Below are 22,338 nucleotides of genomic sequence, written 5' to 3' on the forward strand. Positions count from 1 at the left end.
GTGTGTGTGTGTCCAGGACATAGTCATTGATTTTCAGAGAGAGGGGAAAGGGGAGAGAGAAACATGGATGGGTTGCCTCCCGGATGCACCCCCATGGGGATGGGACCTGCAACCTAGGTACGTGCCTGACCTGGAATCAACCCAGGACCTTTCCATGTGCCTACAACCAACTCGGGCCAGAGCAAAAACAACCATGTGTTGTTTTTTGTTTTGTTTTGTTTGTTTGTTTTAAATATATTTTTATTGACTTTCAGAGAGGAAGGGAGAGGGAGAGAATGATAGAAACATCAATGATGAGAGAGAATCATTAATGGGCTGCCTCCTGCACGCCCCACAGTGGGGACCAAGCCCGCAACCCGGGCATTGCCCCGACCGATCGGGAGTCGAACCTTCACCTCCCTGCTCATAGGTAAATAGTCAACCACTGAGCCACGCTGGCCGGGCGAAACAACCATGTTTTTAAAACCGAAAGTGAAAATTGTTATAACTTGTTAGTGATTAGCCATAGAGACACCAGGTCTGCTATTCCGGAAAATCACTTTTAGAGAAAATCGCCATTTGAGCAGTTTTCTTTTTCTTTTTTAAGGAACCAAGCCATTCATCTGAGCGACACCCACTGGGAATAAGGCAGCACCCACCTCGGGACGGCACCCTGTCGTCCCGCCCAGCTCCCGGGGTTCCGGACGCTCGGCTCGAGCTCCCCCGCGCGCCGCCGCACCAGGCTTCCGGGAAGGTCGGGCACTTTGGACCTGGGGTGCGGCGCTCGGCTGGCCGAGGCGGGTGAGTGGGGCGCCCCGTTCCCCGACTGCCATCCCTGCTCCCAGGCGTCCGGGGCTGGAGAGGCCCTGAGTGCGGAGGGAGGAGGGTTCCCCGGGGCCCTGGACGCGCGCGATCGCGGGACCGAGAGCGCCCAGGCGGTGGCTCTGCGTCCCGCGCTCCCCGCGCCCCCCGCGCCCCCGAGCCGCCCGCTTCCCGGGCCGCTGAGGCTGGCGACCTGCCACCGAGGGGGCGCGCCTGCCCCCGGGCCCACTGTGCCTTCCCTTCGCTGTCCCCGGCCTCTAACCCCGTCTCCTTAGTTTGCTTTGCTTCTTCTGGGAAACTGAAACTTAAACTGGTTTGCGTTTCCCCGCTGTTCCTGCAGTGCCTCTCCAGACAGTTCTTAGACAAACTGATTCCTCAAGGAGGTGTACTCCTCCTGGCAGGCACAGGGTTTGGCCGTCATGCCTCACTTCTCAGAACAGGCAGGGATATTCTTCTCAGAGACATCCGAAGGAGAATATGAGGTTTCCGTGTCTATAGAACACACATACGTTTCTTAAAAAACTCCGTATGTGTATCAACATTTTAACTAATTACCACCTTCTTCCTTTTCTGCCCCCAATCTTTTCTGTTGCTACCAGGCATGCAAATGGGAAGGTTCCATTCTCTTAGAACTTGTCCCACAATGATAAGAGTATATTAGAATAGGTGGTAGGTGGAGGCGATTTGTATTGGTTTTGTCATTTGTGGCGTAACCAATTGCCCCTGACTTAGTAGCTTAAAGACCACACATTTATTATCTTAAAATTCTGAGGTTAGAAGCCCAACCTGGGTCTCACGGGGCTAAAATCAGTGTGTCTGCCTTCCTTTCTGTAGGCTGCTGGGGCGAAACTGTTTTCTTGCCTTTTTTCGTCTCCTTAGGCTGCCCACCTTCCTTGGCTCAGCGCTGCCCTCTGCCCATCTTCAAAGCCAGCAACATTCCATCTCTCTGACTGCTCTGTTGTCACCTCTCACCCTGACTCTGGTCTGCTGCCTTCCTCTTCCATTTTAAAGGACCGTGGTGATTACATTGGGCCCCACTGATAATCCAGGATGATCTCCATATTTTTGAAAAAAATGTATTTGTATTGATTTCAGAGAGGAAGGGAGAGGGAGAGAGAGCTAGAAACATCAATGATGAGAGAGAATCATTGATCGGCTGCCTCCAGCCCGCAACGTGGGCATGTGCCCCGACGGGGAATAGAACCATGATCTCCTGGTTCTTAGGTCAAAGCTCAACCACTAAGCCATGTTGGCTGGGCTGGAATTCTTGAATATGTATTTCCTACAAAAAGGTGTTCTCTACATAACTGAAATACAGTGACCCAAATCAGGGAATTGATATTGAACATTGCTGAGATCTAATTCTTGGATCCAATTCAGATGTTGCCAGTTGTCCCAATAATATCCTGTGTAACAAAAAGACCCAGTTCAGAATCGCACGTTGCGTTTAGTGGTGATGTCTCTGTAGTCTCTTTCTGTCTGGCATAGTTTCTCGGTCTTTCCTGGGCTTTTATGAACATGACACTTTTGAAGTTTGTGTAATGTTTCTTCATGCTTAGATTCAGATTGTGCATCTTTGGCAGGAATATCATAGGAGTCATGCTGTGTTCTCAGTGCACCCTATCACATGGCATAGGATTTCCAGTCACCATGTTATTGACTTTGGATTTCCAGTCACCATGTTATTGACTTTGATTATTTCATTCTGGTGGCGTCTGGCTGCTTCTCCAGGATACAAAAGTTACTTTTTTCCTCTTTGAAATTAATAAGGATTTTAATTGTGGGGAAGTATTTTAAAATTCACTAAATGATCATTTCCTCATCATAATTTTAATTTATTTATTTACGTCAGTATAGACTCATATACTCTGGATTGAAATTGTTACGGTCCTTATTTACTGGTATGCTTAATTTCTTCCCACCTTTGATTAGTGAGAACCTCCTCAAGCTGGATCCTTTGACCTTTTTGCATGTCCTCATCATTCTTTGAGCACTTCCTTGCTTTTGGCACCATAAGGTGCTGTCTTGTATCTTTCTCTCTTAGTCCTAGAAAGGCTAGAAGACCAAAATAGTAATCTTTTAAAAGGGAGCATATTATGATTGCGATGTTACTACAAAGGAATGTTAATACCTATCATTTTCTACTACTTTGTGGAAAAGCAAAAGCTTTTTAGAACCCTTGTATATATTTATAGGTGTAAAGTTACTTGAAATATAGACTTTGGATAGAAGCCACATGATAATAAAGAATTTGATGACAGGGGGGAAGATGTAGCAAAGGAGAGATGTTTTTTTCGGTAAAAGGGTCAAACTTGTTATTTCCTTCTTATTGAGTTTGTGTGCATATACTGTCTTTAAAATATTAAACATTTATGACATTAGGGAATCATGGCGGCTGGTGAAGATATAAACGAAGTTATGAAGGAGTATTTGAAAAAGGAAGAATTTATGAAATATGAACAAAATCAGGTAAATAGGAAAAATCACTGGGTATTATTAAAAATTAATTTGTATACATTTGTTTTTCAGTGAAGCATGTTTTATACATTTTTATCCAACATTACCTTGAATTTTGGAGGGTATTAGGGTTTTCTGAAATAGTTTTACTTCCATTATTCAAAAGTTAAAAGAAGAATCATATTTCTGTTTTGTCTTTTCCAAGGCTTACAACATTACTGCTTTTCCCCTCCCTCCCTCATTTCTTTGATTTACACCCAGAAGTTAAGAGCATAGTTCACAAGAGGGAAGGGAGGCTCAGGTAGCTTAAACCTTTTACCCATGCCATATATCTGGCATGTCAAGGTAGCAAAAAATAAAAATAAAAAAAATCACAGCATTTAAAAAACAATTTTCCCAGAGTAACATCTGTGCAATTTGAAAGTCATATTGTAGTCATAAACAGCTGGGAGAGGAGTTGATAGAGCATTGAACTTAGACTCAGAAGACCTGGGTCTCAATCCTTGCTCTACTATAAAAATTTCTGTGACTTTGGTCTGTGTGAAAGGTGGTTTCCTTGTTTGTGAAATGGAGATAATAACATTTGAGAGTGATAGGGGATGACATAAAACACATTTCTTATTCACAGGATTATATTTATTCTGGGACTGTCTAATGTCTTTCTTTGCTTTGTTCAGAGTGAGAGAAATTTAGCTTCTTTAATTCCTTTAGAAAAATGAGGTCAGGAGCTGTTTAAATTTTTGGTGCTATTTGATACATTTTTTTGTGTCTTTTTTTTTAGGAATTAATTGATCAAATAGCAAAGGAAAATATTTACTTAACGATGGAGATCCAAAAGCTTGAAAAGGAGTTACAAGAGGCCCCTGGAAGCTCTCAGGTACACCTTTACTTATTTTATGTATCCCATTTTTAATGATGCCATTTTTCAGAAAAAGGGATGTCATGATATAAAATTCAGTTTTAAAGCATCATGGTCATCCGTGGCACCACTGTTTGTAATAGTCCCAAAGTGAAAATAGCCCAGTGTCCCTCCATAGTAGAGTGAGTTCATAAATTGGGGTACATTCACACAATGACATACTACACAGAATGAGAATGAACAGTTGCATCTAACATCATGGATGAATTTCATGAACACAGTGTAGAGCCAAAAAAGGAATGCTTCCACTGAAATATAGCACAAAAGCAGGATGTTAGAAGTTAGCATGATAGGAACTACCAGGTGGGAACTAGAAGGGAACCCAAGAGGCCTCTGGGTGTTGGTTGGTCATGTTTTGTTTTTGATCTCGGTGCTGGTCACACATGTGTGATCACTTTGTAAAATCTCATCTTGCTGTACACTTAGGATAATGCACTTTTTACATGTATGTGTACATTAGCGGAATTTTAAAAAACCCCACAAAAAATGATGGTCATTATCAATCACTTTTGGACCAAATTCTTGGTCTTTTCACAAAGTTTTTTTTTATTGTTGTTCTCTTCATCCAAGGTGCTACAGTAATTTAAATGAGTTGTACAATTAAAAAAAAAAAGGGGATGCCCTGGCTGGCTTGGCTCAGTGGATAGAGCGTCGGCCTGCGGATTGAAGGGTCCCAGGTTCGATTCCGGCCAAGGGCACATGCCTGGGTTGCGGGCTTGATCCCCAGTCGCGGGCGTGCAGGAGGCAGCTGATCAATGATTCTCTCTCATCATTGATGTTTCTATCTCTCTCTCCTTCTCCCTTCCTCTCTGAAATCAATAAATATTTTTTAAAAAAGGATGCATATCTTCATTAGTCTCTTCTAAATTTTCCTGTATTTGAATTAGACATAACTTTCACCCCCTTTTTTTCTTCATAACAACTCATAATTGTTTCTTTCTTTTTTAAAATATATTTTTATTGATTTCAGAGAGGAAGTGAGAGCGGGAGAGAGAAACATCAATAATGAGAATCATTGATCACTGCATGCCCCACACTGGGGATCGAGCCTGCAACCTGGGCATGTGCCTTGACCGGGAATCGAACTATGACCCCCTGATTCATAGGTCGATGCTCAACCACCGAGCCATGCTGTCTGGGCCATAATTGTTTCTCTACATGATTTAAATGCTTAAAGCATTGCCAGTTTTTTTGTCTCTGAAATGGGGAATAGGATATTGAATATCAGGAAGTGCAGTTTCCCATGTTTATAGGACTTAGAAGATTTAAGATTCTGGCTACTTCGGACTGGAGCCAGAATCAGTTAGTCTTAGAACTTACAGGGCCTTGAGAAACCAGCCAGCTCAGTTGATCCACTTTATGGAGGGCTGAAGCTGTGGCCCAGAGGGCATAGTGACTTGCTTTCTGCTACAGTGTGTTCAGGACTAGAATCAGGTACTCTCACTCTCACTCTCACTCCAGGAGCGCTCAGAGATATTGCAGGCTCAGTTCCAGAACACTGCAATAAAGCAAATATGGCAATAGAAGTGAGTCACGTGAATTTTTTTGGTTTCCCAGTACATATAAAAGTTATGTTTACACTATACTGTAGTCTATTAAGTGTGAAATAGCATTATGTCTAAAAAACAATGTAATACCTTAGTTAAAAAATACTTTATTGCTGAAAATGTTAACCATTATCTGAATCATCGGAGAATCGTAATCTTTTTGCTGGAGGAGGGTCTTCGGTTTGTAAAATATGTAACATCTGCGAAGTGCAATAAAACCAGGTATGCCTGTATACTGGATATCTCCACATAATTGGGAAACATTTTGCCTTTTCTCAGACATTACAGATTGTTTTGAAATTGGAATGATGGTAATCAGAAATTCCACTGAAGTCAAATGTAGCTATACAATGAGTATAAGATTAGATCAAATGACTCAATGAATATTTCTAATCTCTTCATGATAACCTTTTATTTCAGCACGGAAACTAGAAATGAAAACGCAAAATTCATTTGTGTATTTATGTGTAATTGTATAGATCTGTTGATTTTTTTGATTTTTAAGCAGCTAAGTATAACCACTTAACTTTATCCTCCATATTACAAATCTTGTTGATAGTGTCCCTTCACATTTTTATAAACCTAAGTTGTGGTATTGGTTAAAATTTTGATGGGCAGGTAGTGGGGAAGGGAGAAATTAAATTTGATATATTTAAAATTATATAATTCAGATTTCAGACCATTTATTCAGCACAACATTTTTTAAAAACTGCTTTAGGATCATATGTGTAATATAAAGTTTGGGGACATTAATATGTTTTACAACTTCATAATTTTACGGCTGAATAATTGCCTATAAAAGAGACACAAGGAAAAGTGAGGCTTTAAAATTAAAATGGGAAAAATAGGCGACATTTTGGATATGTTGTATTCTTAACTGCAGATATGGACATATCATGTTTGTTTAAATCATTATTACTAAAAGTTGCAATTGTAACCTCGACCACCACATGGTACATTTTAGATGTCCTTTCTTTCGTGTATTCTTTTGTATTTTTTTTAATGTTCATAAAAAGCTTAATTTATTAAAAAAATAAATTATATAATTCAGGAGTCTTCCTTTTGGGATGAAATTTTTTGGGTTTGCTATCAAGTTAACTATAGTGTACTCCCAACTCCATTTCTTACCTCTTTGCAAGAAGAGTAAACATTCTGTCTAATGATTCCTTTGTGAGTTAGCCTATTATTGGCACAGTTGTTTAAAAGGTACTTTCATGAAGGATGTAGTCTTTAGAAACAAACACTATATAATATTGACCAGTTTAAATATTGATTAGAAAAAGTGAGAGATTATATACTTATAATTTGATCTGTGAAATAAGATGAAAGGATCAGCATCTGATTGCATTACTGAGGACTTACCTGGGCAGAAGCAATTACTAAAGTTACTAAATACAACCATACTGAGTATTCTGTGGGATTTTGAAATCAGTGGAGAATGAATTATTGGGTGGTCAGATCACATTATCACTGGAAGGGCTTAAGTTATTTCTTGTCTTGATTTTAATCAAACATTTCATTTTGAAATAGATTAAAGAGGATATTCCCGAAGCAAAGTTGAAATTCACATCTTTAGAGAATCCTGAGGATGACAGCAGGTTTTCAAATATCTCCTGTTCATTTCAAGTGAGCTCACAAGTTCCTTATGTGCTACAAAAAGGAGAAGCACTCATCACCTTTGAAGAAGAAGAAGGTATGACGAATGTTCAACATTGTGACCAAGTTACCCTTGGAAAGCACTTGCACTTTCAAAGAGCTGTCCTAGATGTTTGACTATTGCTTTACAATCTCACACATATTATTTCATCCCATTCTCAAAGTGAAACTCTGAGGCAGGTATGACTATCCCCATTTCACACATGTGAAAACTGACTTTGAGACATTAAGTGACATGAATATGATCACTCATTGAAAATGCAATGGTTCTGAGACTCAAGCCCAAGTGTTGTGATGTCCAATACCAGCGTCTTTCTATTCTACCGGCCACTTCCAAATGATAATACTGATGTTTTAAGGACATAGAGCTCTACACAGTTATCAGAGAGTTCTCACAGATATTTTCTCATTTTATACTCACATGACTCTGTAATGTAAGAGAATTACTATTTACATTTTATAGCCAAGAAACAGATTCTCAGGTGTTTATGTGATTTACCAAAGGGCATATGACCAATGGATGGACAGAGCTCAGGAGGCAGAGATGTGGGATGGAACCTCATGTTTGCTACGTCAGCCATGGTGTAGGGTCTTGTTTAGAGCTGGGGGCACCTCAATGAGGAGAATCTGGCCTTTAGTGTCATACTTGCTAGAAGTGTGAATTGGGTTGAGTTCTTTATAAATCTCAAGATTTTTTATGACAGGCTTTGTGGTCATACCTACCTCATGGAGTTGCTTTGAGTATTAAATGAGAAATGTTGATAACATACTTAGCACAGTGTCTGACACATAATAAACACTTAGTCAATGTTAGCTGTTATTATTGCTACAAGTTAGGAATTTTCCAGATAAGAAACGAAGATAGGGAACTTTAAAGAAGATAGGGAACTTGCTCAAGGTTCATACAGTTAACAAATTGCAGAGCTGAGAGCCACACACTGAGTACCTATTTACTTTCTACTGAACCAGCATTCCTCTGAGCAGACCACCATATGTCAAGTTATGGGGTGGCCTGGGGCAAGGGTGGGCTAGAAGAGGTCAGTGGGGGTGGGGGTGGGTGGGGAGGAGACATATGAAATACTTTCAACAATAAAGATTTAAAAAATAGCTCTGCCCGTGTGGCTTAGTGGTTGAGCTTGACCTGTGAACCAGGAGGTCACGATTCAATTCCCGGTCAGAACACATGCCCAGGTTGTGGGTTTGATCCCCAGTGTGGGGTGTGCAGGAAGCAGCTGATCAATGATTCTCTCTCATCATTGATGTTTCTATTTCTCTCTCCCTTCCTCTCTAAAATCAATTATATATATGATTTAAAAATTAAAATAAAGGTGGTCCTTCAGGTTTTAGCCCTGTCACCCCTCACCCCCAAAAAAGTTATGGGAGGGGTCAGATGGTCTTCACAAACCCTTCAAGTGCTCAGATGCTGTTATTGTAACTCATGTCTCCTGGTGTTTGGTCCATTACTTTAGCCTGAAAGTAAGTGTTAGAAAGAAAGGGATTCAAGGGATCAAGAGGTACAACCTTCCAGATATAAAATAGATAAGCCACGGTGGTGTACTGTACAGCATGGCAACTATAATCAGCAATATTGTATTGCATATTTGAAAGTCACCAGGAGAGTAAATCTTAAAAGTTCTCATTACAAAAAATGTTTTTGTTACTTTGTGTGGTGGAGATGGTAACTTAGTATGGTGGTCAATTTGCAATATATACACATATCGAATATAATGTTGTACACCTGAAACTAATATAATGTTATATGTCAATTTTACGTTAATTCAAAACAAAACAAAACAATGGCCTTCTAGCAGGTCAGTATATATTCATACTATTCGTTCATCCTGGGTCCACCCCTGCAGCTGAGGGTGGAGTGGGAGACCAAGAGCCATGCTGGCAGTTGGCAATGGGCATTAGGATTAACCTGAAAGACTGAATTGAGGATTTGGGAGGCGGGGATTCTGCACAGGAATTACCTGAGAATGCTGAGAATAGTATTCTCTTCAGAAACAGCTGCATCACTGCTTCCACCATGGGCATGGCTCTGAAGTCCTCGTCTCCTGGGACAACTTTGGGTTTATATAATTAACAGGAGTTGGCTTTTGACGGTCAGTGTCACAGAAGTTGAAGCACAAGTGGTTCCTTTCAGCTGCGTCAGATCACCAGATGTTGGAGGTTTGGGTGTGGGGAGTGAGAGGGAAAGAGCATCATTTAAGTATTACTTCATTAATATTTTCTGTTATTGTCCGTTGTCATTAACAAAAAAGTCATAATTCAAGAGTCATATCATAGTACAATGAATGTGAATTCCCACATGACAAGGCCCTGTCTTCTAGCCCAGTTTCTCTCTTCCTCCAGCTGTGGTGTGCAAGCTGGTTGCCATAAACACATGCGAGGTTTATAAGACCAGGAGTGGGCATCTCTTATTTTCATGACAAATTAGAGCAAACAGCTCTGAATACTAACTGAAGAGTTATAACCTCTCATGTCACACAATTAAAAATAAACACACCCACATGCATTTTAAATGGACACACAGTTGCTGTTTACAATTCCAATGATTTTTGGCATAATTATATTCCTGAGCGTCTCTTATTTAATGTGGTAGTTTTGTGATTGGCACAGGAAGGCTCTCAACTTGTCAATGAATTATCTCAAAAACATTTTAGTGAAAGTAGAATTCCTAATTAAATATGGCAAAAAAAAAAAAGAGATTTACTCTTTGGTATTCAAGCCTAGGTGGTCTTTAATATGTAATCCTTGGGAAGGACAGAGAGAAAAATAAATATTTACTTCTGTGGTGCTTGTAACATTAAAAAGGAGCAACAGATGACACATAAGGTTGATTATCAGGATAACACTGACCCACAAAGGCTTTCCCAGCTTACGCAACACAGAAGAAATTTCTGGCTGTGCTTTAATGTCCTAAGGGAAATTTCTGTTAATTGTCAACAGTGGAAAGGAAGGGTGTGTGACTATACTGAAATCATATATGAATTTCTGAAGAATTATCAGGCCCTTGATGAGAATTTCTACATTGTATTTTTTGCTGACGTATTTTGACATTAATATATCCTACTTTGGTGGCAAGACCATTATCACTTGGAAATCCTAAGAAAAGTTTTCAAAATTAGATCCTTGAAAATGAAAGAAAATTGCCCTGGCTCGTGAGGCTTAATTGGCTGAGTATCCTCCTGTGCACCCAAAGGTCGCAGGTTCAATTTCCGGTCAGTGAACATGCCTGGGTTGCAGGCTCTTTCCCTAGATGTTTCTCTCTCCCTCTTCCTTCTTCTCTCTCTAAAGAAATTTTTAAAAACTTAACTAAAATTTAAAGTATTTAGGATAGTTTGTTCTTTTTTAATTGAATTTATTGCCGTGACACTGGTTATTAAAGTTATATAGGTTTCAGGTATGCAATTCTACAGCACATCATCTGTACACTGTATTGTATCAAGTCAAGTCTCCATCCAGGATAATTTGTTATTAAACCAAAAGGGTAAAAATATATTGAAATACTGGAAATTAATACTTTCCAATTTATTTTTCAGTTGCCCAAAATGTGATCAGAATGGAGAAACATCATGTGCAGATAATGGATATAGGTGTGGAGGTTATGGCCAAGCCAGTTCCATTAAATTCAGGAGTCAGATTCCAGGTAACATGGTGATTGAAGCTTTTCAGAATTCTCTTAAACATGGACAGTGTTCTCATTCATATCTCTGAACATGAAATGATTTCCCAGGTTTCTGTAGGAGTGTCTAAAATGAAGGTCAATGTTACTGAAATTCCTGATGAATTGCCTGAAAGTCAAATGAGAGACAAGCTAGAACTGAGCTTTTGTAAGTCCCGAAACGGAGGCGGAGAAGTGGAATGCGTAGAGTATGACAAGCAGGCCGGAAGTGCTGTCATCACATTTGTGGAAGCTGGAGGTATTCACATATTTAGAAAGTTAAAAAAATACTCTACCATTTAAATTATGTTCTGCCATTTCTACAGGTATTCTTTTTCTACTTTTTTAAAAAATTGTTGACAGTATTACATATGTCTCCTTTTTCCCTTATTGACGCCCCCTCCCTGCTACTCCCTCCCCGCTCCCCAGGACAAGCCCCCCACGGCCCCAGTGTCTGTGTCCATTGGTTATGTTAATATGCATGCATACAAGTCCTTTGGTTGATCTCTCCCCACCCTCCCCCAAACCCCCCTCCCCCCTCCCTGTCTTCTCTCTGAGGTTGGACTATCCAGTGTTTCTTAGTCTTTGGATCTATTTTGTTCATCAGTTTATATTGTTCATTATATCCCACATATGAGTGAGATCGTGTGATATTTATCTTTCTCTTGCTGGCTTATTTTGCTTAGCATACTGCTCTCCAGGTCCATCTGGGAATGCAAAGATGATACAAAATCCACAAATCAATAAATGTGATACATCACATAAACAAATTGAGAGACAAAAATCACATACTCATATCAATCGATGCAGAAAAAGCATTTGACAGAAATACATCTTTTTTAAAAAATATTTTTATTGATTTTAGAGAGGAAGGGAGAGGGAGAGAGAGTTAGAAACATCAATGATAGAGAATCATTGATTGGCTGCCTCCTGTACACCCGCTACTGGGGATCAAGCTGACAACTGGGGCATGTGCCCTTGACCGGAATTGAACCCTGGGACCCTTGAGTCCAGAGGCCAACACTTTATCCACTGAGCCAAACCAGCTAGGGCCCAACACTCTTTCTTGATAAAAACTCTCAGCAAAGTGGGAATAGAGGGATCATACCTCAAAATAATAAAAGCCTTATATGACAAACCTACAGCCAACATCATACTCAACGGGCAAAAACTAAAACCATCTCCCCTAAGAACAGGAACAAGACAGGGATGCCCACTCTCACCACTCCTGTTTGACACAGTACTGGAAGTGCTAGCCATAGCGATCAGACAAGAAGAAGAAATAAAAGGCATCCAAATTGGAAAAGAAGAAGTAAAACTGTCCTTATTCGCAGATAACATGATACTGTACATAGAAGACCCTAAAGACTCCATCAAAAAACTACTAGACTTTTTCTACCTCTTTTATTTGGAATTTATAAGACAGCATAAAAATAGGGGGTTGTTTTTAAATCTCATAAAATGGTAGGTAGAGTCCTGAAAATGATTTTCATGAATGCTACTGACAATGGTAATATTACACATAATGAGTACATATATCCTCATCATGTACCAGGCATGGAGTCAGGTGTTATATATGTTTATCTCCTCTGATCAGCAGCACAACTCTGGAGGTGGTTGTGTTACCATTTTATTGATGAGGAAACTGAGGCCTGGGAGGTTAAGTAACTAACCCAAGGTCACACAGTGATCATATATATTTATTATGAATATATTAATATATATAAATATTAAACTATCTGTTTCATCCCACCTATTAGGACTGACAAGGGTCTCTTAGGTGAAGAAAATTGATAACAGGGAAGACAAGGGGTCTTCCTTGGAAAGAACAGGTATATAGACATCTGTTCCCTTTTTAGGTAGAAATGGACTATTACCAAATCATCTTAGGGAGGCTTACATTCTTATGATTAAAAATAGAAGATGCTACAGCTGCTTTTGTTAATTTGTTCAAGTGATCCTTAATGTCAAAAATCTCTTGCTCTAAGTCTTAGGGCTTCTGGGTTTGCACATATAATAGAAATCCAACATATAATTAAAAACATTGACTGATTAGGTTTTTTCATAGCAAAATAATCCATGCTTTCTAAAGAAAGTGGAAATAATAGAGAAGAGCATTAGTTTAGTAAAAATTGAGACATTTCCTTCCCTTTCGCCTACACCGTAGTTATGATTAGATGTTTCTGGAATTGCTGGATCATATGGTGATTCTATGTTTAATGTTTTGAGGAACTGCCATACTGTTATTCGCTATGGCTGCACCATTTTACATTCCTACCAGCAATGTCCACATACTTGCCAGCAAGGGCCTGCATTCCTGGCCACTGTACATGCTGCCGATCCAAGGTGGACTGGGGAGAGGAGAGAAAAACAAAGTGATTGGATACTCTTCTGTACTGTTTCTATTACATCTTATGCTGTCTTGACACATTGACTTTTTACCTTCTAGGAGGAAAATGCTGCTAAACATAAACCTGATTATTCTTTGTTTTGGAGGAAACTGATGAATTTTTATTACTATTTGCCTTTACTTTTTCTCAATGGCATTCAATACTCCCCCAACCCCTTTGCTTAACATCATTATATAAGTTTACTGAGTATCAAGTATTAGTTATAGGATAACTAACACATCCATAAACACATACACTATAGTACATAGTGTATACATACATATATAGTAAAATATATATTATAAAATATATATCGGATTCTAATCATAGTTTTTCTGGATACTTCTTTAGAAACTGGGCAACACTTTTTTAGGATGGGTGGGCTATTTTTTGCACATGGTAATTACATTTTTTTATTGATAATTGCATTTTCTGTAGCTACTTAGGTGGGGCTATTTGAGGACATTGAAACTCTCTGCTTTGATTGACTCTGATAAATATTTCAAGAGAGAAGACTCTATCTAAACCTCAGTATGTTTGGTCTTACAGGTTTCAGAATTATGTACTGTGAAGTCTTTAAAACAGACTATAATTTCTTAAAATTTAATCACTCAATTTACTGTTTATTGTGATACTGTTCTGTTGGAAGGAAGCTTTAACAAGTTAAAATGTTATGCTATAAATAAAGTAATTTTAAAAAATTTACTCCTAGTTGCTGACAGGATTTTGCAAAAGAAAGACTATCCGCTGTATATAAACCAGGACTGCCACAAAGTTGTCGTTTCACCGTACATGGAAACTCACTTGAAAAAGTTTCAGGTAAGGTCATCTCTTTTCTTCCATTTTTGGGAACTTACGGCTTGATCCCACCCCACAAAAAATAAAGAAAAAGTTGTGAGTCTGTTACTGTCTGAATCTTATTAAAGAGGGATATCAAAATAGTTTCCTCATATCTGCTTAGTGCAGAATGAGTTTGTCTTTTAAAAGAACCTTTTAGTGTACCTTATTTAACTTATTATACACTTTTTTTTAAATTAAATCTTTATTGTTCTGATTACATTTGTTCCTCTTTTTTTCCCATAACTCCCCTTCTCCCAGTTCCCGCCCCACCCTCCGCCGTCACTCCCCACCCACTGTCCTCATCCATAGGTGCACGATTTTTGTCCATTCTCTTCCCGCATCTCCCATTCCCCTTTCCCCCCAAGAATAGTCTGTCCATTCCCTTTCTATGTCCCTGATTCATTGTAATCACCAGTTCATTCTATACATCAGATTATTTATTCACTTGATTCTTAGATTCACTTGTTGATAGATGCATGTTTGTTGTTCACAATTTGTATCTTTACCTTTTTCTTCTTCCTCTTCTTAAAGGAAACCTTTCAGCATTTCGTATAATACTGGTTTAGTGGTGATGAAGTCCTTTAGCTTTTCCTTATTTGTGAAGCTCTTTATCTGACCTTCAATTCTGAATGATAGCTTTGCTGGATAAAGTAATCTTGGTTGTAGGTTCTTGGTATTCAGTACTTTGAATATTTCTTGCCATTCCCTTCTGGCCTGCAAAGTTTCTGTTGAGAAATCAGCTGACAGTCGTATGGGTATTCCCTTGTAGGTAATTGAGTCTCTTTCTCTTGCTGCTTTTAAGATTCTCTCTTTGTCTTTTGCTCTTGGCATTTTAATGATGATGTGTCTTGGTGTGGTCCTCTTTGGATTCCTTTTATTTGGGGTTCTCTTCGCTTCTTGGACCTGTAAGTCCATTTCTTTCACCAGGTGGGGGAAGTTTTCTGCCATTATTTTTTCAAATAGGTTTTCAATATCTTGCTGTCATCTTCTGGCACCCCTATTATTCTGATATTAGTGCGCTTGAAGCTGTCCCAGAGGCTCCTTACACTATCTTCACACTTTTGGATTCTTTTTTCATTTTGCTTTTCCAGTTGGGTGTTTTTTGTCGAATCTTTGGTTTGATTCTTGTGCTCCTCTGGTCTGCTATTTGGTATAATATTCTTTATTTCAGTCTGTGTATGCTTACTTTCTAATTTCTTTATTGTAGCATCGAGGGTCTCATTAGTTTTCGTGAGGCTCTGCTCAAGTTTATAGCAAGCCCTCAAAATTGCGATTCTTAGCTCCATATCCTCCATTTCTGTCATGTTTTTTTGTCTCCGCATCTTTTATGCTTTCTTGGTGCACCCCCTTGTGGTCTTTGTGCGCAGTCTTGTTCTAGCCAAGCCTTAATTGTTGTAGTTAACACTAGAGGGATTTGACCACCAGGCCGACTGGCTGTAGGAATCAGCTGTGTGGAAAACGTCTGTCTTCTGGGGAGGCGCTAATCCAGCCTTTGCCTGAGGCGATCGGCAAATGGCTGTGCGCAGGGTTTGGGCGGGGCGGGATCAACGGGGCGGGATCAACAGGGCAGGCGGAGGGAGCAGTTATGGCCGCTCTCAGTCCCGTTCCCAGAGGCTCTGCTTCTCAGAACCCCGGCAGCCGCTGCAAACCTTGGAGAGAAAGCTGCCCTCAGGTTCTAACTGATGCCGGATAATCCCGCTTCTCCCGTTTGAGTCTGGGTCCCTAGAGACTCGCCCGGATCTGGAGCCCAGAGTCTGAGACTTACTCCCGACCTAAAACAACAACCGCGCCCTCAGCCACCAGCCCGCTTTCGCGCTCACCTCGGTACCTTTGTATTTTCCACACTGCGCCTCCTCTGAGCCTCGGTTTGCTGTTCTCTTTCCTTCTAGTTGTAGAGTCTCTCTTCAGCCAGCCTTCCTGTGGTTCTGGGTGATGTCCGTTCCGTCTTTTAGTTGTATTTTTGAAATGGTTGTTTGCGGCAGCGGTCTCCAGTGTTTACCTACGCCGCCATCTTGGTCTCTTATTATTCTTATTATACACTTTTAAAAATTAAAATTACTCCAATAATGACACAATATTTTTTTATGCAGAGGCATAGCTACATTTCTGTCTTGTGTCTACTTTCATTGGGCATTCAAAATAATGTTTACTGCTCATTTTCTCTAAATTCATTATCTTTAATCCAAATCTGCCCCCCCTTTTCTGTTCCTACTCAGGTGTTTGTTTGTTTTTAATTGAAATTGTAATTTATTGACATATCATAGAAGTTTATTACCAATTAAAAAGGAGAGAATGGAGGAGCGAAATATTTATATGCCTTAAGTAAGGAAAAAAATTTTTTTTCTTTTTACTGAGACAAACACAAATGATTGTGTTCATGATTTTTTTTCTTTTTTAGATTTCATTTCATTTTATTTTTTTATTAAATTGGGGTGACATTGGTCAACATGAACATATAGGTTTCAGGTATGGGTTTCTATGTTACAAGATCTGTATATTGCACTGTATGCCCATCATCCAAAGTCAAATCTTCTCCTGTCACCTTATGTTAGGACCCCCTTCTTCCTCCACCCCTCTTCCCTCTGGCAACCACCATACTGTGGTTTGTGTCCATGAACCTACTCAGGTCTGAAATGGCACCACCATCTACTTAGTCCATCAACCTGAAAACTAGAATTCATGATTAGCTCTTTCTTTTTTTAAAAAAATTTGTATTTATTGATTTTTTACAGAGAGGAAGGGAGAGAGATAGAGAGTTAGAAACATCAATCAGCCGCCTCCTGCACACCTCCTACTGGGGATGTGCCCGCAACCAAGGTACATGCCCTTGACCGGAATCGAACCTGGGACCTTTCAGTCCGCAGGCCGACGCTCTATTCACTGAGCCAAACCGGTTAGGGCTAGGTCTTTGTTTTGCTTCAGCTTGAACATTCATTTGGTCACTCAATCTTGTCACTTGCACTGGCCTTTCTCTCAGCAGAGTTGCCTTTCTTTCCTTTATTTGTCTAACGCCACCAAAGTTGTCTTCCTGAAACTCAGATCTGACTCTGATATGCCCTTGCTTGAAAAATCTTACTGAGGTTCCCTGTATTTCCTAAGATAACTCCGAAATATTAAGCAGAGCTTATCCATGTAAAGGTTTGCAATTCAAAGCTCTTAGCAAATTTTCTATTTATCTTTTTTACTTTCCTTTTTAGGTATTTTCAGGAATATCTAAGAGGACAGTGCTTCTGACTGGACTGGAAGAGCTCTGCCTGATGGATGAAGAAGAAATAGGGGATTTCGTTAACATTCACTTTCAGCGGGCGAAGAATGGAGGTGGAGAAGTAGATATGGTCAAATGTTCTCTCAATGAACCTTGCATAGCATACTTTCAAGAATAGACTTATGGAATCATATGACAATTAGAGCTTCTGAGCCCAAATCACTATCAGTGTTTTACAAAAATGAGTACCTTTCTCCTTAAAAAAATGAAACTTTTAACTTTTAATTCTTAGTGTCCATATATTCTTAGAGACAGATATATTTTTATGGTTCTGAATTCTTCTTTGTTTCCAACTGTGCTGCATTTTTACAAATGCGAGAGCTCACTGTATTAAAAACACTTGTATTCATAACTTATGTGGATTGGTGCCATGTATGTCGAAATCAATTGTAAGTGATACAATTGTTTCCCTGCCACGTTGGCTGCTTCTATCATAGTCGAGTGGGCCAATTCTGTTTTATTTACTTTTTTTTTTTTTGGTAATTTATCTTTAATATTGAAAGTATTACAGATGTCCCCTTCTCCCCCCATTGACTCCTTCTATCACCCCGCCCTCCTGCCCCAGGCCCTCACCACACGCCAATTCTATTTTGACCCCAGCTCCACCAATATGCAGACTTGACTGTTGACATCTTCCAAAAGAATTGTTAAATTCAGCAGTTTGTGATTTCTGTAGACTTGACTGAATTTCCAAGGAACTTCAAGAGTGATCATTTCCTGTTTTCCTTAGTATTTCCACAGCTCCAAAGGTATTTCTCAGAGCCAAGTATGGCTTTCTTCTTGAACTTTCCTTCACCCAGCATGTCAAATGCCCTCTATTCCTTCCAAGACATCCCCTCTCCAAACAGAACTTGTAAAGACTAGAATTCTCTTTCTCTTATTCTCCTGGTTAAAAAAAAAATAGGATTAAGGGATTGAAAACCTTGGAATGAAGAGAAAGGTAAATGCAGAGCTACTTATCACCCATGCTTGGTGCTGGGGAATGCCTGAAGGGAAAAACACAGTACCTGTCCTTTAGGAGCTAAAACTTGAGCTGGAGAGAGACCCAGTTTAATAGCATCCCACTGTTTTAACTTGCAGAAACTTGAAGTGATAAAATTCAGGGTTCCTATTCAGAGAAGGTAAAATTACCTTATGTTAATAGAGTATGTTTCATAAAGCCAACAGCAGAATTAAATTCATATTAAAATTCTGGTAGAAATGAAATGGTTTTAGGAAAGATTCTAAACCTAAAACTACCCAATGCTGCTTGCCATCTAAAATAAATGAAGGAAAGCTAAAAAAGACAGACAAACACATGCTTTGTTTTTCTTCCGATATTTTATTTTTAGGTTTTAAAGTTGTTATACTATATTAGAAGTAGTCATTATTCTCTCACTTTTCTTTGGAATGAGAGTTGGTGCCTACAAATTAGGCATTTATAATAAATCTTCATATTCACTGTTTTAGAAAAAAAACCTCTCATTGTGTTAGTTATTCTTTGGAAACAGTAAGATTTTTTCAATTTCCCAAAATATAAGAAGAAAAATTGAAAGAACCTTATTTAATTCTATTGGTTTGGTCTCACTAGCCTGAGACTATCCTTTTTAGTGTGGGCAGACTGCCAATCAGAAATAAATTTTTCATAATATTTAGGACAATGTTTGAAGCAGTCACTTTTCTTTCTTTTGGGGGGCCTTCTTCAGGCAGTAAAATAGATAATTTTATTCAATTCTAAATTTGCAGTTTTTTTTTTATAAATGTTACTTATTTTAGAAAATTATATCTTTTCTCTTTTCATCACACCACCCATGTGTGATATGGCTGGATCTAAGAAATCAAGCATTGGTTCCCTGCTTATTTCTAGAGTTTTAAAGATATTACAAGAGGAACGTTGTCTTTGAAAATCTTCCAAGAGATATTGTATTGACTATTTAACACATTGTATTTTAAATTAGGAAGACTTAAATTGTGTGTCCAGGATGAAATAGCTCTTACTAAAGGTGTAAAAAGACGTTATTAATATACTAGAGGCCTGATGCATGAAATTCATGCAAGAGTAGGCCTTCGCAGCCATGACGGCTGCCTCCATCCCTCCCTCGAAGCCCATGGATCCCTCCCTGGCAGCTGTGGCAGCTGCCTGAATCCCTCCCTTGCAGCCTCGGCTTCATCTGGAAGGTTGTCCGGAAGGATGTCTGATCTAATTAGCATATTATGTTTTCATTATTATAGATAAGTCAGGAAAGATAGATCTGTGGAATTACAAGTCCCTCTTGCTGTGTATGGGTTTATCAGTCAAAGCAGGCTAGGTTATGCTGTGATACCAAACCACCTCCCAAATCTCAGTGGCCTAACAAAATAAAAGTTTAATTCTCATTCATGTTGAATGTCTAATAAAGGTTGGTAGGGAATTCTGTCCTAATCATTGAAGGCCCCATCTTAAGACATTCTTCTGGAATCCTGGAGGTGGGGAAACGTGATGTTGGAAAATCTTGCACTGACCTGTGTCATTTCCTCTCATATCCCATTGGCTAGAAATAATCACATGGCCTCACTGAAACTTAAGAAGACTAAACAATTTTGTCTAAAAATGAGGAGGACCAGAGAGAGTAGAGCCAGAATGATAAGAAGCACAGTCCATTTTGATCCCCTGGTCATCAATCTCTGGATTACTTGTCTTCACATACAAAATACACTCACCCCATCCCCAAGAGAGAAAAGCAAAATTTCCCCCCCAAATGGGAGCAAATTAAACATGCGTGAATTCTAGATGATATGTGGTAGTTTCTATGTCAGGTTTGAATGTTACTTCTCTTTATCTAGAGAAGTAACCACCTCCCAAATCTCAGTGGCCTAACAAAATAAAAGTTTAATTCACATTGGTGGAACTGTTACAAAAAACTGCAATAAACTCTATTACAGCTGGAAAAGGACAGTATGGGAGGCAACAGTTACTGAGCCAAAGCCATTCTGAAATTCCACTGAGTAGATGTGGACTCCATACCCTCTGGACATGGAATTTGGATTGGGCCACAATTCCATTCCCTGGAAGTTCTTCTCTTACTCATTGTTCTCATAACTCCTGGGCATTCTTCTTTTCCCATTACTCTTCTTGGCCATATCCAGATTAGCATTCAAAATATATCTTTCTTGGGTATCAGAAAGCTTTCTGACTCAGTATACTTCCAATGACCAATGTTTGGGACCAAAGTTTTTGAAATTTTGCACATTCACAGTCTCGACTCCTGGTGGCTAGTTAGCTGGTAAAATAAAAAAAAAAAAAAAGGTTTCTTATCTATTTTATTCTGGTCAGCTTACATGCGCTAATAGGCACACTCACAGTTTTTTTCTAGACTTACTTTTTAGAGTTACAATAATTCTGTTTTCTTGGCCTATTCTTCTCTCCCTCCCTTCATTAAACTGTGGGTACTTTGAGTCTATCAAGCCACTTTTAGCTTTTTTTTCCCTAGAGCCGGTTTGTCCAGTTGAAAAGGTTTACTGAATTCTTCAGCCTAATTGGTGTTTTTGCTTTGAGAGACCTTCATCTGCTCAGAGATTTAAACCTTGATTTGATCCTTGCCAGAAGGCAGTTTGTTATTTAATGGTCTTCTTAGTTTTATCATTTGAGAATGAGAAGTGTTGTTACTTCCAACACTAAAAGTTCCCATATTTCTGGACTTGATTTTCTTTCATTCCTGCTTGCAAAATGGCTAATTATGCCAATTATGTTGCTCAGTGGTTCGATCATTGGCCCGAGTATCGAAAGATCACAGTTTATTTCCTGCTCAAGGGCACATACCTAGGCTGTGGGTTCATTTCCCATGCCTGGTTGGGGCACGTGCAGGAGGCAACTATTCAATGTGTCTCTTCTCTCTCTCTCTCTCTCTCTCTCTCTCTCTCCCCCCCTCCTCCCTCTGTTTCCTCCCTTCCACTCTCTGAAAAAACAATGGAAAAAATATCCTCCAGTGAGGATTAAAAACAACAAAAAGGAAAAGGCCAATTTATAAGCTCATTTCTTTCGTATATTACTTTGTCAAGTGCTCCTATTTAGCAGATGTATGCTACTATAACCTCACAGGAACTTCATTTCTTTACTATGACTTCTTCCTTAATTCAAGCTGGCTTTGTCCAGTCTAACAGCACTGACTCCCTTGCCTTCTTTCAACCAGATCCTTTCACTTTCGCACATACTGCATGTTCGCTCCACTCATCATTAAGCCCTTAGGACATCAGGCTCTGGTCAGCATCAAACTATCTTAAGAAAAAAGCCTCAGATCTGCTGATCAAAGGAACAGAGTTTCGGTCACCTTTAAAGACAACATCTTGACCTCAGTTGTGTTTCAGCCCCAGGCCTATGACAGTGGAGAACCCAACCCATCATACCCTCACCAAACCAGAACTCTGCCAAGGCTGATATCTGGACCTGATTTAATGATCAACTACCCACTCTGCTGGCCCCAGTCAATCAGTAGAGCCCATGGCCACACCTCCCTTAGTTACTATGACTAATGATTTCCCCCCTTTGTAATCAATCCCCTAGAGGACATCGAGGAGTCAACAGGTCTTAGGCAAGCTCACCTGTGTCTGTGGGCTCAGCACCATTTCCTTAAATAAACCTGTACTTTCTTTGCTACCAACTCCTGTTGGCATTTTTGTGGGCTTTGATGTGTGTAGGCAAACAAACAAACCCCTTTAATTTAGTAACATTACTAATTTTGTTGTTCACACTCTTCTAAAAAAACACACACTACAAACTAATTAGGTATATTAACTGCCTTCTAATTTATCATGTTTTACCGCATGTTTTTCAACTACAT

General features: G+C 39.4%; 1 protein-coding gene across 1 annotated transcript; it reads left to right on the forward strand.

Moving 5' to 3' along the window:
* The first annotated feature begins 488 nt into the window (after positions 1–488).
* Positions 489–17,894, forward strand: NMI (N-myc and STAT interactor). The gene is made up of 8 exons (XM_023762226.1): positions 489–780; positions 3,184–3,270; positions 4,040–4,135; positions 7,255–7,417; positions 10,926–11,032; positions 11,120–11,306; positions 14,150–14,256; positions 17,475–17,894. The coding sequence occupies exons 2-8, from the start codon at positions 3,190–3,192 to the stop codon at positions 17,658–17,660; spliced, it is 927 nt and encodes a 308-aa protein (XP_023617994.1). The 5' UTR covers positions 489–780; positions 3,184–3,189; the 3' UTR covers positions 17,661–17,894.
* The last annotated feature ends 4,444 nt before the right edge of the window (positions 17,895–22,338 follow it).

This window comes from Myotis lucifugus, unplaced genomic scaffold, assembly GCF_000147115.1.
Source record: "Myotis lucifugus unplaced genomic scaffold, Myoluc2.0 scaffold_238, whole genome shotgun sequence".
NCBI classification, from domain to species: domain Eukaryota; kingdom Metazoa; phylum Chordata; class Mammalia; order Chiroptera; family Vespertilionidae; genus Myotis; species Myotis lucifugus.